A 15,816-nucleotide genomic window follows, 5' to 3' on the forward strand; every position below is an offset into this window, starting at 1 on the left:
CTATCCCCGTGACATGTTGGATCGTTTCAGCAGCCCTAACCCAGCTCAGACAGTGTAAAGTACGGATGGGTGTTCATAACCGACGTTGAAGTGATGCGGGATATAGGGATTTGGTAAACTGCGCAAAGGTACGTAAAACGCGTTTATCAACAGCGCCGCCAGAATGCCCTCTCTAGCCTACGACTGACGTCAACTATTTGGTCCGTGGACATAATATTTGGACTTTACCAATACATAATCACATACTACATCATAGCAATTCTAACAACCTGAATTTAGGCGCAACATGCCATCTCTACAGGACTGTTTGGAATCCGGACTGGACTTCGTTGAATTCCTGGGAAAGAGAACATCGAAAACGAATAAGAAGGAACTTCGTGACATTTATAACTTGGAATTTAAAAACAGGTAACGCTAACTGCGTATTTGGGGCAACTGCCTATTCCCTATTGTCTAAAAAAATGTTTAAAATATGTTCAACCGTTTATCTTGTATTTTCCAGAGATGGCTATATATACCCTAACTTCTCCACCGTTATCTATGCCCTTCAAAAATTCAACAAAGCCTACATCAAGAAGGGGAAATTACACATAAACGTCGAATCTCAGGTACGACATCTGGAACGCGTTTTATAACCTGTGCTGTACATCCACACACCATGTAGTAAGCACACATTTATTTATTTAGGAATATGATTAAATCAGTCAACTAAAGGCCTATATAGGTTTGGATTTTAACGCTGGTTATAGCGGGGGACGTTGGCATTCCAACTGTACGCTACCACCGCTAAACCTCGGTCTCCTGTCGATGATGTGGTGGATTACTTCTTGAAGGGTACAGAAAACATTGGAGAGTGTTGTCTTCAATTCAATAAATAATATATGACAGCACTGTGGATAGCAGAAGAGGGTATAGCAAAAGCAGAAAGCACGCAGAATGATCAACTTTCTACAGTTTATGTGGCTTACAGAAATGTCGCCCCCTCCCCCCAAATAAGACTTAATTTGGTATCACAACGACGCAGCTGCTTCTGGTGGGGAACAGAACCTTGGCAGCCTTTTCATTTTTCCTCACAGTCCACACAGCCACGGTTCAGCTCTGCCAAGTTTCCCCAGGCTGTAGTGACTACACACACACACACACACACACACACACACACACACACACACACACACACACACATCTAACCTGACTCGGTCTTGCTGACAACCTCCTAACCTGGCTCCATAGATATTAAAACAATGAAGGGAAGAATGCATTGAGCAGATATGATCACACAGGTACAGATATTGTAATATCTCTAACAATGTGAAAGGTTCGGGTTTACTATGGGGACCAGTGGAGGAGGCCACGGGGAGGCCAGAAGGGGAGCCCAGGGACAGCCACACCCCATGTGGCTGGAGGGGCAAGGAGCTCCACCCCATCCCCTGGCTCCTACCCCGCCCACCACCCAGACACCTTGCTGCTGACTCCCAAGAAGCGGCTGGCTAAAGAGGTCCTCAACACACTAAAGATGAACAGGTGAGTTGTGTTGACGAGATCACACGAGCAGGTTTGGGGTGGAGGTTTCCTGAAATTGGATGGTAGTTTTCAGATGAGTTGTTGAAGAGTATGACATTTTCTGAAAGTTAGTTAGACGCTGTAGTTGTTTCGTTTCCATCACTTGGCATGAAAAATATTATTTATTTTAATCTGTCTGCCTGTCTGGTCGTCTGTCTCGGAATCTGTTTGTCTGTCGTCGGTCTACATTTACATTTAGTCATTTAGCAGACACTCTTATCCAGAGCGACTTACAGTAAGTACAGGGACATTCCCCCCGAGGCAAGTAGGGTGAAGTGCCTTGCCCAAGGACACAACGTCATTTGGCACAGCCAGGAATCGAACCAGCGACCTTCTGATTACTAGCCCAACTCCCTAACCGTTTAGCTACCTGACTCCCGGTCTGCCTGTGTACCTGTCTGTCTGCCTGTCTCCGCCTCTCCAACCTTTCTTTCTGTCTTTCCATCCCTCCCTCCATCCCTCCGTCTGTCTGCCTCCCAGGAAGGAGCTGACCTCTGACAAGGGGGGGATAGTGATGACCTCAGATCCCGCGGTGACCGAAGGCAAGATCCACGTCAGCGTGGGCCGCCTGGGGCAGCTGTTTGCGGTGAAGTTCCACATCCTGAACGAGGGGAAGGGCAGTGTCCAATTCACCCTCTATACCGCCTTGCATCGCATGAGCTGTTTCACCCTGCTGGACGAGAGGAGGGTGACCCGGACCAGCCCTCTGCTCCTCAGCCCTGGTGAGGAAACACACATTTACATTTAGTCATTTGGCAGACGCTCTTATCCAGAGCGACTTACAGTAAGTACAGGGACATTCCCCCCGAGGCAAGTAGGGTGAAGTGCCTTGCCCAAGGACACAACGTCATTTTGTACGGCTGGGAATTGAACCGGCAACCTTACTAGCCCGATTCCCTAACCGCTCAGCCAACTCAACACACCTACACAGTACACACACACACTCACACACACAGCAATGCACACACTTGTGAACACACACTACTCAACCGTCTACATAGTGTCTCCCTCCTCACTCCCCCCCCCCCCCCCCCCTTCCTTTCTCCTCCCCAAGGAGAGAGCTACAAGGTGGAGGTGCAGTACCGCCTGCATCATTACGGACACTTCCCTGCCACCATGTACTTTGAGTTCTTCCCCGACCGGCCCGGGTCCAAACCCTTCTGCATCCTCAGGGAGATGGAGGCCTGGGCCCGGGGCGCGCTGGGGGTGGAGCTGGGGCCCGTGGAGCCCTACCGGCCCTACCAGGTAGCCATCCGCAGGCCAGTCAACACGGTGATCGTGGAGGGGGAACGCCCTGAGAGGTGACGAGCAAAGTGTTTACGATTGATGTTTTAGTCATCAAGCAGATGTCTTTTTATCCCAAGCGACATGCAAATGGTGCATGTTACAAGTACCAAGTTAATTCTAACAGGACTTTGGTGGTCAGACTCAAGGAACTCATCTTTTCTCTGTGTTCCTCACAGTTCTGTGGTCCATCGTCTCAGACCGACCGTGAAACTTGGAGACTATATTTATCCTCTTTACCTGAAGGACTTGTCCCGGCAGAATATGGAGGATTCAGAGTACTTGTCAAATGCAGCCAGACAGAAACTGCCATCTGTCAGGTGAAAGAAGACCCTCATAAGACGTTCAGCTTACTCACATTGCTCTCTACCGAACCCTGACCCATTAAAGAGAGACATCTGACACTCACAACGATGCATCTGTGGATTAAGGAAGTAAAAGTGAATCACACATTATTTGCCTTTTTTTCCATCTGTCAACACTCCCTTCCCCTGGCCTGTCCTGTCTGTCTCTCCACCCTCCCTCACCTGTCTGTCTCTCTACCCTCCCTGTCCTGTTTGTCTCTCTATCCTCCCTGTCCTGTCTGTCTCTCCACCCTCCCTCACCTGTCTGTCTGTCTCTCCACCCTCCCTCACCTGTCTGTCTCTCTACACTCCCTGTCCTGTCTGTCTCTCCACCCTCCCTCACCTGTCTGTCTGTCTGTCCACCCTCCCTCACCTGTCTGTCTCTCTACCCTCCCTGTCCTGTCTGTCTGTCCACCCTCCCTCCCTGTCCCTCTACCCGTCCTCTCTGTCCCTGCGTCCGTCTGTCCCCTCAGAGCCCTCCTCTTCTGTCCCCTGAGGATGAAGAACTACTCCCAGCGCTTCCACCTGCTGCTGCACCTAGAGGAGATCCAGATGGAGGTGGACATCAGGAGGTATGACCTGCGTGGTCAGACCATGACTCAGGATCACACAAACAAGAAGCTGCTGATCCTCCGGGTAAAGAGACACACACTTCCCCCATTTACATTGACATTACATTCATTTGGCAGATGCTTTTATCCAAAGCGACTTACAAGAAAGAGCTTTACAGACAGGGGATAGGTCAATGATCATGAACAACGAGATAGCCCCAAAACATTGCAGGTAGCCAAAACATGAAGCATACATTGTGAAAAGCACAGAAGTGATAGTGGGTAGACCCGGAACAGCATGTAGTTACAGTAAATAAATTACAGTTAAAAAACGTGATCGCCGAAAGTTTACCTGGAGGAAAGCAAGCAACAATACATTTAACAAACTATTTCCTGTTTCTCCATTTAGTCTCCCTTCATTTCCTGCCCCTCTCTTTCTTCTTCTTGTGCTCCTCTGAGTTCTGAAAGCATGAGAGCCATGTCGATGATCCCACCAGGGTCAAACACTGTTTGCATCACCATGAAAAGTTGAGGTGCACTTGATGTGTGCTACATAACCTAGGGGCTAAGCTACCAGGCAGTGCAACCGATCCCATCCATAAACGTAGATTTAAATCAAACAGCCCCATGTGTTCTTGCCCCGCCAGGTGCCTGGTGTGGCTGAGAATAGGCCGTCTGTCCTCCGAGGAGACTGCCTGAAGGTGTCTCGGGCGGAGGAAAAGGTCCAGCCAATCACCGTCTACACAGGCTACGTCTACAGAGTACAGCTGGACAGAGTTAAAATGGGATTTTCTAAGAGGTAGGATAGCTTCCAGAACCTGACCCTAACTTGATCCCTAAATCTTCACCCTGAACCTTGACCCTAACCCTAACTTTAACCCTGACCGTATTTCCTCAATCTAAAGCCTGATCCTTAACCTAAACTCTGGCCCTGGAGCTGGACCCTAACCCTAACTCCAACCCTAGTCTTAACCCAACCCTATCTGCATGACTGTACAATAAATCATCTGTTGTTTCGGAGCTGTATGGGGGTCCGACTTCTTGAACACTCTCTGTCCGGACAGAACCAAGACTTCTGGAGGTCTTCTTCAGTAACATTTCTGTGTCTCCCAGACTTCTGCAGTTTTTCCTCAGTAACATGAAGTTCGACGTGGAGTTCACCCTCAACCGCTATCCCCTGAAGCTCCAGCACCGGGCCGTGGACCTGGCGACCCTACACCGACTGGATGACCTGCTCTTCCCCAGGGCCTCGGCCAGCACAGAGACCCCCCTGCCCAAACTCAGGTCCGGTTCTCCCTCCTGTTCTCCCTCGCATTCAGGGTTCTTCTTAGCATCTCCGGTTCTCCCTCCCTTTCCTGGTTCTCTCTCAGATCTCTCTCGCATTCAGGGATCTTCTTAGCGTTTCTCTGTACTAGTTGTAAAAGGTGTGTACTGATTGTGGTGCTGTGTTGATAGAGGTGTGTACTGTGTTTGTGAGGCTGTGTTAAGAGAGGTGTGTACTGGGTTTGTATGCAGGATGTTTAACCGCCAGCTGGAGGACAACCCCGAGCAGTATGCTGTGATCCAGCGCATCGTGGCCGGAGCCTCCAAGCCTGCCCCCTACCTTGTCTTCGGACCACCAGGCACCGGCAAGACCATCACCCTGGTGGAAGCCATGACCCAGGTAAAAGACTGGATTGGACTAGAGTGGACTAACCTGGGCTGGGCTAGACTAGACTTGAGTACAGTGGACTAATCTGGGCTGGGCAGTGATGAATAAAATGTGTTTTGTCCGTCTCTTCATTAACAGAGTAACTAAGTTCAGTTGGATTCTAAATTTACTAAGTATTATTATATGGCAACGACGGTACGAGCGTTCTGATTGGCTAATGGGTAGTCATGAGCGAGAGTCGAGAGCGATTGCCAGGGTCCAGAAGAAGAAAACTCAGAACAGAGGCCAGGGTCAGGAGCCAGTTCTCCTAACCTATCTCTTGGGGAGTAACCCTGTCCTCCGACGAAGGAGAAAAGGGAACAGAGAGAGCAGGTCGAGCGGACAGTGGAGAGATAGGGAGCTTGTGCACATGATGAGTCATGAATAAGGGAGTTGAGTGTGGGTGAATTGTGAGGGTAGTATTGGGAAATAGTTTTATGGAGGGAGGGGGAATTTTCTAGGCTGGCTGCCAGCCCAATTTAGCCCCGCCCACCAAAAAAATGTGGTCGGGAAGTTGGGTCTGGGGAAGCTTGGTTGGGGAAAAACTATGTCCGAGCAGGAGCTGTTCGGACAATGAAATTGTCAGGGCAGGCTTTATTCGATGATGGACATATTACGTTGCTCTGATTGGTTGTAGGTCTATCGAATTGAGCGAAGAGGCATTAGTTTTACGAGTTCGGTTGAAACACGCCCCATACTCACAGCCCAACGGAGAGTTATCAGACTCATATTCTGACTAGAATTATGAGTATGACAACGTCAGGCTAGGAATTTGCTCATGTTGACTATAAAAATGTGCTGGATCTTAGAAGTCTGTATCGTTTTTTGTATTCCTGTATCAACTGCTGCTTTGCTGAATAAACCATCAAACTAACTTGATTTAGAAAGATATTCCACTATTCCACACTATTCTCTCGACCAAAAACCTTCTGATGAACGAAAATATACTACAATCATTGAACAATCCTGTCTCTCCTGTGCCTTCCCAACCCCTGCCTCCCCACATCAGACTAAAGCGTTCTGTCCCCCCCCCGCGTGTGTGTCCCAGGTGGACCGGGCCGACCCCAAGGCCCACATCCTGGCCTGCGCTCCGTCCAACAGCGCCGCAGACCTGCTGTGCGAACGCCTGCTGGGGCACCTGGACCCTCACCGGGTCCACCGGCTGTACGCCAGCAGCCGTGCCCCCGGTACCGTACCCAAACACCTGCTGGTGAGGACCGCCCTCACCCCCACCCTCACCCCAACATCATCTAACGTGTCAAATCATCTTCTAATAATGTATTCATTTAGCATTAACGCTTTTTTATCCAAAACAATGTACAGGGGGGATTTGAACCTCTGACCTCTATCTGTAGTCAAACGCTCCAGCGCTGAGGCATACCCTGTCTTACTTTTGTGGAATAGGGGGATGGGGTAAAGCTCAGTGGTTAGAACATTCAACTGTAGAACTAGAAGTTGCTGGTCAGAATCCCCACCTCTCACTGCTGTGGATAAAAGCGTCCACTGCATGAATACATTATTAGTACATGATGATGAATACATTATTAGTACATGATGATGAATACATTATTAGTACATGATGATGAATACATTATTATTACATGATGATGAATACATTATTAGTACATGATGTGGCTCCTTTAGTAAACTCCTCAGCATTACACTGTGTACTAGATATTGTATTCTGGTTTCAGTCTGGATCTTTGTGGTTGTAGAGGCACTGCAACTGGGACGCCACCCAGGACTGCTTTGTGCTCCCGGCCAAGAAGGTCCTGATGCAGTACAAGGTCCTAGTGACCACCCTGGTGACAGCTGGAAGGTACGGAGAGTGGTTGGGTGAGGGGGACAGGGGGGTGGGATGGGATGGAGAAGGAGGGTAAGGGGGGGGTGTTGGGGTAAGCTGTAAATCCGAATGTCTCTACTTTACATTTAGTTTAATCTCTAGTTTGACTTATAGGTTCAAATATAAGTGAACTCCTTAGTTATTTATTATGGATCACATTCAAGTAAACTCATTCATTCTCTCTTACTCTGTCCTGTCTCTCTGACCCTGTCCTGTCTCTCTGACCCCGTCCTGTCTCTCTGACCCTGTCCTGTCTCTCTGACCCTGCCCTGTCTCTCTGAGCCTGTCCTGTCTCTCTGACCCTGTCCTGTCTCTCTGACCCTGTCCTGTCTCTCTGACCCTGTCCTGTCTCTCTGACCCTGTCCTGTCTCTGCGTCCTTGTCCCCCTGTCCCCTGTCCTGTCTCTCTGACCCTGTCCTGTCTCTCTGACCCTGTCTCTCTGACCCTGTCCTGTCTCTCTGACCCTGTCCTGTCTCTGCGTCCTTGTCCCCCTGTCCTCCTGCTCCAGGCTGGTGTCTGGAGGGGTTCCTGCTGGTCACTTCTCCCACGTGTTCGTGGACGAGGCAGGCCAGGCCGTGGAGCCCGAGTGTGTCATCGCAGTCGCAGGTGAGAGACAGAACTCCCAGGTTACCCCCCCAGACTACCCCTCTTCTACGATGTATGGTTTAAAACAGGCTTTAAAACAGAGTATGTTCTGTAGATCTCTCTCTTCTCGTCTTTCCCTCCCTCCCTCTTGCTCTCTCTTTCTGTTTTGTTGTTGTCGTGGAAGGCTGATTATTGGGTGGCAGTGTATTAAGGATAGATGGAGTCCCCTTTAACCTAGGGTTAGGACAAGGCCTGTTTGAGCAGGATGGAATGTAACTGCATACATTAGGTCTGCCATGAGAGGAAGGAGGGAAGGATCTCTAGAGAAGGATCTCTTCTGTGTGTGCGTATCTTGTTATGGGAACACTCTGCTGTTTACAGTTTAGTTTGGACCAGGAAGAGGCAAGGGAGCAGGGGTTGCTATGGTTTCTAAGTGTTTCCAGCTGTTCTCGATAGAAAACTCAAGAGCATCCCATAATATAGACAAATATGAGGAACAATCTAGACGTTTCTAGAAGGTTCTTCCCACAGTTTGACCTGTCCTTGATCACTCCAATCATGCGTGCGCATCCCCTGGCTCCTAAAGTGCTGATGAACTCCTCTCAATGTTCTACTTTCTCCTCAAACCCCAGTTCACCCAGATCTCAATCTTAACAAACGCCACCACTTAACCAGCCTCCATCTGCAATCTCTCCTTCTCCTCACTATTTGAGGCACCAGAAACCACAGTTTCTATTTTGTTCATTATGTGTCACTCTCTCCCCCACCCCCTTTTTCTCCTTCCACCTCCCCCTCTCTCTCCCTTCCCCTCTCTCTCTCTCCTTCCTTCCCTCTTCCTCTCTTCCTCTCTCTCTCTCTCCCTCCCTCCCTCCCATCTCTCTCTCCCTCCCCCTCTACCCCCCCCTCTCTCTCTCCCCCTCTCTCTCTCCCCTGTCCCTCTCTCTATCCCCCTCTCTCTCCCGTCATCCCTCCCTCCCTCATTCTGTGTCCCAGGTCTGCTCCGGGCAAGGGGGGGTCAGCTGGTTCTGGCTGGTGACCCTCAGCAGTTGGGCCCTATCCTCCGCTCGCCCCTCGCTCTCCAGCACGGACTGGGTGAGGAGCCGCACGCAACACAGTTAATTATCTACACAAACACATGTAACACTGTCTATTATCTACACATTAACACATGTAACACTGTCAACTATCTACACATAAACACATGTAACACTGTCTATTATCCACACATAAACACATGTAACACAGTTAATTGTCTACACATAAACACATGTAACACTGTCTTATCTACACATAAACACATGTAACACTGTCTTATCTACACATAAACACATGTAAGACTGTCTATTATCTACACATAAACGCATGTAACACTACAATCAGAACCAGTAATACGTGCAAGATATTTTTGTTCGTCAGAAGGGTTTGGGTTTTCAAAAGAAAAAGTTTGAGTGGGATATCTTTCAAAATCAAGGCAACCTGATGGTTTATTCAGCGATGCAGCAGTTGATACAGGAAGACAGAAAAAGCTAGACACGCCTAAAGCTAGACACTCCTAAAGCTAGACACTCCTAAAGCTAGACACGTCTAAAGCTAGACACGCCTAAAGCTAGACACTCCTAAAGCTAGACACTCCTAAAGCTAGACACGCCTAAAGCTAGACACTCCTAAAGCTAGACACGCCTAAAGCTAGACACTCCTAAAGCTAGACACTCCTAAAGCTAGACACTCCTAAAGCTAGACACTCCTAAAGCTAGACACTCCTAAAGCCCAGAAACGCCTAAAGCCCAGACACGCCTAAAGCTAGACACTCCTAAAGCTAGACACTCCTAAAGCTAGACACTCCTAAAGCTAGACACTCCTAAAGCCCAGACACTCCTAAAGCTAGACACTCCTAAAGCTAGACACTCCTAAAGCTAGACACTCCTAAAGCTAGACACTCCTAAAGCTAGACACGTCTAAAGCTAGACACGCCTAAAGCTAGACACTCCTAAAGCTAGACACTCCTAAAGCTAGACACGCCTAAAGCTAGACACTCCTAAAGCTAGACACGCCTAAAGCTAGACACTCCTAAAGCTAGACACTCCTAAAGCTAGACACTCCTAAAGCTAGACACTCCTAAAGCCCAGACACGCCTAAAGCCCAGACACGCCTAAAGCTAGACACTCCTAAAGCTAGACACTCCTAAAGCCCAGACACTCCTAAAGCTAGACACTCCTAAAGCTAGACACTCCTAAAGCTAGACACTCCTAAAGCCCAGACACTCCTAAAGCTAGACACTCCTAAAGCCCAGACACTCCTAAAGCTAGACACTCCTAAAGCTAGACACTCCTAAAGCTAGACACTCCTAAAGCCCAGACACTCCTAAAGCTAGACACTCCTAAAGCTAGACACTCCTAAAGCTAGACACTCCTAAAGCCCAGACACGCCTAAAGCTAGACACTCCTAAAGCTAGACACTCCTAAAGCTAGACACTCCTAAAGCTAGACACTCCTAAAGCCCAGCACATTATATAGTCAATATGAGGAAATACCCTCTCACTCCATACTATTATTTCCTAATATGGCATCATAATCTTTCCATAGTTTGTTCCCTTTTCCCATGATTCGTCATATGCACAAGTCCCCTATCTCTAATGTCGGCCCGACCCTCTCACTATGTTCCCTCCAGGGGAGAAGGAGGAGGAGACAGATACTCAGAAAAGGAGAACTAGCTCCTTATCCTGGCTCTCATTCTACATTTACATTTAGTCATTTAGCAGACGCTCTTATCCAGAGCGACTTACAGTAAGTACAGGGACATTCCCCCCGAGGCAAGTAGGGTGAAGTGCTTTTCCCAAGGACACAACGTCATTTGGCATGGCCGGGAATCGAACCAACAATCTTCTGATTAATAGCCCGATGCCCTAACCGCTCAGCCATCTGACCCCCATTCTGTGGGTTTTCCTTCTAAACACTGTTAGAGTGTGATGATTCCCAATTCTGGCAGCAATTTCTCATGAAAAATGTAAACCAGATTACACCCCCTCAGATAATGGCACTTAGACCTCGGTCTTCCACACTGTTTATGGACATCCTTCATTCTAACCTTCAGTCCGTACAGGCTGTCAGTTCACGCCACGACAACTCCTCAAATCAAACACATTATATAGCCAATATGAGGAAGCTCCCCTTCCCTTCATAATCATATTTCCCAATGTTGTCCCACTCTTTGTCCCAGTTCCCTTTACCCTTGCATGAGGCAGCCTGTGGCCATGGTTATTATCAGTCTACGGTCAGCTTGACCTGCTGTCTCTGTTCCTTTCCTTCTCCGGAGGAGAAAATAGAGACTCAAAACAAAACGCCTAGCTCCTCCCCCTGGCTTCTGGCCCATCTTCTTCTCCTTCTAGACCACAGGAATGTGTTGTTTCCAACTCATGACGCATTTCTCTGAGACTGGTCAAAAACATGATGCCCCTGGGGCAGATGCAGTGCAACCCAGACCTCAGCCTTGTCCCCTACTCCTGGACATCCCCACATACTAGCCTGTAGGACCTATAACCAATCAATGTTACGTTTCAACACACGGTTACTCATTCACACACGTTACACTGTTACACTTCCTGTTGTCAACACATGCCTGTTACAAAACTCCATGTCAACCTTTTCCTCCTCCTCCCCCCTCCTCCCCCCCTCCTCCTCCTCCCCCCCTCCTCCTCCCCTTCCTACTCCTCCCCTTCCTACTCCTCCCCCAGGCTTGTCTCTACTAGAGAGGCTAATGAAGCACAACTCTTTGTACCAGAAGACTGGAGAGCTGGGACACTACAACAGCCGCTTCGTCACCAAGCTACTCCGTAACTACAGGTGCACAACTCTACATCTGATCCGTCTCTTTTCCCTTGTTGAAAGTACTTTTGACTTTGTTTCCAGTTCCTTCTTTTCGATGTATGATTGTGTTCTGTAGAGCTCGTCTTTTCCTCTGTCTCTCTGTTTTTTAGTGTTTATCAATACACATTTTTTTCCGTTCTTGCAAATTCGTTTGACGTCATTGCCCAAGTACGGTTCCACTCCAAAGAACACAAGTCACCAAGAATGCCAAAAATACCCGGAAATGTTCTTGATCCACCCCTTTTATCGAGGATGCATTGGATGGTGACTTGGTCAGCGGAAACACATCTGATTTCCCAGAAGTCATTGCAAGAACACACGCATCTCAAATCGTTCTCCGTCCTTGCAGTCTTGCAAGACCGTTCTCGCAAGACGCTTGGCAACTCTTCTTAAGAATGCAAGTACGTTCTTAGCGTTCTTTGGTTTGATAATCAGCCTCTGTCTCTCTGTCTCTGTTCAGGTCCCACCCTGCCATTTTGAAAATACCCAATCAGCTCTTCTATGACAACGAACTACAGGTGTTTGCAGACCAATGGGAGCGCGACACGTATCGCAACTGGGAATACCTGCCTAAGAAGGTGACCTATTTGAAGACGAAGTTACCCTCAAATGAATCACAGTATTCAGCATCAACTTTATTTTGCTGTCCTTCACTCTCTATTCCCTGAGACAGAATCCATCATTATAACAATGTAGTTGTATATATTATATAGATATATCAACTAATTCAGACATGTTTCTGTAATTATCTTAATCTCAGAAACAATATGCAGAGAAGTGAAAAAAGGGCACTAGTTTCAATTGGATGTATTAAATGAATACATTGTAACATACCCAAAGCAAGGTATCACAGCATTTGGAATCATTCTGGTGGAAACACCTGACAAAGAAAATTCTAGAGGCACTGTGTAGATTTGAACAGTCAGAATGGTGGTTTCAATACAATTTATTTAGCTTGTACAATTACATAAGATCAAACAAAGTACTTTGTGACCAGTCATAACGGAGGACATACAGATTGTTCGTTAGAGTGGTAGAGAACATCAGATGTGTACTGCCTTATATGAACTGGGAACAGATGGTCTTACTAGATGGTCAATCCATCAATGCAGTGGTCTCTGTGATTGGCTAGCACTGATCAGTGACAGGTAAGACAATATAATTCCCCAGGCCAAATGTCCAAAGTCCTTTGATGTCACAGCTCCCTCTCCAAATGAGGATAGTAAAATACCTTTAATGAAACACAAACAGGACACAGGACACAATCTCCTCGGCCAAAAGGCCTGTCAGATCAACTGATCCATCTAAACTTCTCCCTTTAGGTCACGGGAACTCAAGAATCCCCCAACCTCCGTGCCTCTGGTTTCTTAGTTAGGTATCATAAAACAACATCATAAATACCTTAAGACCAACTGCTACATCCATTCTACAGAGCTTGCATCCTACAAAGCCCCAGTTCATTACATGATCTATCTATATGAAACAAATACATTGTAACTATATTCTGAAAATTCCACCACACACCCTGATCAACTTAATGTATCGAGACACCCACATGAGTGCAGGACAGACTCCCAGTGCTACCTGTCTGTGTGTAACCTTTCCTGTTCCTCTGAGAGCTTCCTGTCTGTGTGTAACCTTCCTGTTCCTCCCAGGGCTTCCTGTCTGTGTGTAACCTTTCCTGTTCCTCTGAGAGCTTCCTGTCTGTGTGTAACCTTCCTGTTCCTGCCAGGGCTACCTGTTTGTGTGTAACCTTCCTGTTCCTCCCAGGGCTACCTGTCTGTGTGTAACCTTCCTGTTCCTCCCAGGGCTTCCTGTCTGTGTGTAACCTTCCTGTTCCTCTGAGAGCTTCCTGTCTGTGTGTAACCTTCCTGTTCCTCTGAGAGCTTCCTGTCTGTGTGTAACCTTCCTGTTCCTCCCAGGGCTTCCTGTCTGTGTGTAACCTTCCTGTTCCTCTGAGAGCTTCCTGTCTGTGTGTAACCTTCCTGTTCCTCCCAGGGCTTCCCAGTAATTTTCCACGGCGTGATGGGGAAGGACGAGAGAGAAGCCAACAGCCCTTCCTTCTTCAACGTTTCGGAGATTGAGGTGCTAGTGGACTACCTCACCAAGCTCATGCAGACTCAGGGCAAGAAGGGCCTGCCCAAACTGTCACCCAGAGACATCGGCATCATCGCCCCCTACAGGAAGCAGGTGAGAAGACAAGCCTCACACCTGTAGAGCGTTGAGATCTCTGAAATCTTTATAGCATTTTAAGTATCATACATAATGTAGGCTGGTGTGTATGTTGGTGTGGAGCATTTAAATTGTACTATAATTTGGTTTATTCAGGTAGAGAAAATTCAGAAGGCTCTGAAGTCAGTGAAGGAACTGAACCAGTGGAACGACATCCAGGAGCTGAAGGTCAGTTTCTGATGTTCGGCTACCGCGCCCTACATGGCCTGTGTGGAAGGTTCTGTTCCTAATGTGTTCCTCAGTGTTCCATATGGGTTCCTCAGTGTTCCAAATCAGTTCCTCTGTGTGGTGTACGTGTGTGTTCATGTGTGTGTGTGTGTGTGCGTGTGCGTGTGTGTACTTGTCTCCGCAGGTGGGCTCTGTGGAGGAGTTCCAGGGCCAGGAGAGGAAGATCGTCATGGTTACCACAGTCCGCAGTAGCATCAACTACGTCAAGATGGACCAAGATTTCAACATCGGCTTCCTTGCTAACGAGAAGGTTTGGCAGTTATTCAGATATCCTCTACCTTAAAACCCACAGTATAGGTGTGTGTGTGTGTGTTTGTGTGTGTGTATGTGCGTGTAAGTGTGTGTGTAGCAGTCAGTTGAGGTGAGTCAATGGCTTTGCATGCAAGTACGTGAGTGTGGAATTGTGTGTGTGTGTGTGTACACAAGTTTGTGTGAGTAAGTGAGCATGAAAGTAAACGTGTGCGTTTGAGTGTGTGTGTATGCGAGTTTGTGAGTGTGTGTTTAAGTTAGTGTGTGTGAGAGACTCCTGATCTCTGGTCTCCCCTATGTCATGTGACCTCCCCAGAGGTTTAATGTGGCTATGACCCGTGCCAAGGCCCTGCTGATTGTGGTGGGAAACCCCGTTATCCTCAACAAGGACCCTACCTGGGAGAGGTACGAGCCTACAGCTGTTTACCTCGGTTCAGAACATCAGATCACCTGCATAGACGTAGGGCGTTTTGGTCTGGTTGAAGTTACTTTACAGTGGAAAAGAACTTGATACAATAAAATGGAACTGGAACTTCTTTTTAGAATGTGTAGAGCACACAGATCAAATGTTTCTCAGTGTTCCTCATTAACTCCAAAGTGTTCTTCCGTGTTACAAGTGGCTCCATGCGGTTCCACGTGATTCTAAACTGTTCTAACTGTGTTTTCAGGTTTATCAGGTACTGTGTGGATAACGAGGGGTACACAGGGTTCAACCACGCGGACGCTGAGGGGGAGGACGATGTGGTCTCACGCCTGGCGTCCCTGAAGATCCACGTGCAGTCTGAGAGTGAGCAGCCAGCCTGTGATGGTTAGCATCCAGCCTGCTAACACTGTGAGAGTTAGCTACAGCATCCAGCCTGCTAACACTGTTAGAGTTAGCATCCAGCCTACTAACACTGTTAGAGTTAGCATCCAGCCTGCTAACACTGTTAGAGTTAGCTACAGCATCCATCCTGCTAACACTGTGAGAGTTAGCTACAGCATCCAGCCTGCTAACACTGTTAGAGTTAGCATCCAGCCTACTAACACTGTTAGAGTTAGCATCCAGCCTGCTAACACTGTAAGAGTTAGCTACAGCATCCAGCCTGCTAACACTGTGAGAGTTAGCTACAACATCCAGCCTGCTAACACTGTTAGAGTTAGTGTTGGAGTCTCGAAAGTGGTTCTTAGTGTAGCAAGAATTAACAGGCTTGGAGTCAGGAGATTGATTGCAAAGGCTTTCGTCTTTATTGCCAGGTATTTTGGAATCATACGCAGAGCTTCTCTAGCCAGAGAAGTCTGACATGTATTCAATAGACAAGAACTTTTATACAGTCTTTCTACGTCACACAAATATGTTTGGCAATTATCAGACAACACACAGTTTGTTCAAGATAAACAGATGTCC

The 15,816-nt window shown here is 47.8% G+C and overlaps 1 protein-coding gene across 5 annotated transcripts in view; it reads left to right on the forward strand.

Moving 5' to 3' along the window:
• Positions 1 to 15,816, forward strand: part of mov10a (Mov10 RISC complex RNA helicase a) — a 17,832-nt gene continuing 2,016 nt past the window's right edge. The window contains exons 1-22 of one of the 5 annotated variants that reach the window (XM_047025420.1): positions 1 to 128; positions 280 to 408; positions 503 to 608; positions 1,316 to 1,521; positions 2,041 to 2,282; positions 2,615 to 2,861; positions 3,024 to 3,164; positions 3,662 to 3,824; positions 4,387 to 4,538; positions 4,853 to 5,023; positions 5,255 to 5,402; positions 6,478 to 6,639; positions 7,145 to 7,248; positions 7,781 to 7,878; positions 8,851 to 8,949; positions 11,588 to 11,696; positions 12,181 to 12,298; positions 13,719 to 13,910; positions 14,049 to 14,120; positions 14,305 to 14,430; positions 14,746 to 14,834; positions 15,098 to 15,237. In XM_047025420.1, the coding sequence (XP_046881376.1) occupies positions 287 to 408; positions 503 to 608; positions 1,316 to 1,521; positions 2,041 to 2,282; positions 2,615 to 2,861; positions 3,024 to 3,164; positions 3,662 to 3,824; positions 4,387 to 4,538; positions 4,853 to 5,023; positions 5,255 to 5,402; positions 6,478 to 6,639; positions 7,145 to 7,248; positions 7,781 to 7,878; positions 8,851 to 8,949; positions 11,588 to 11,696; positions 12,181 to 12,298; positions 13,719 to 13,910; positions 14,049 to 14,120; positions 14,305 to 14,430; positions 14,746 to 14,834; positions 15,098 to 15,237 (3,007 nt within the window). In that variant the 5' untranslated portion in view covers positions 1 to 128; positions 280 to 286. The other 4 variants (XM_047025424.1, XM_047025423.1, XM_047025419.1 and 1 more) reach the window with 4 other exon arrangements.

This window comes from Hypomesus transpacificus, chromosome 9 (assembly GCF_021917145.1).
Source record: "Hypomesus transpacificus isolate Combined female chromosome 9, fHypTra1, whole genome shotgun sequence".
Taxonomy (NCBI): domain Eukaryota; kingdom Metazoa; phylum Chordata; class Actinopteri; order Osmeriformes; family Osmeridae; genus Hypomesus; species Hypomesus transpacificus.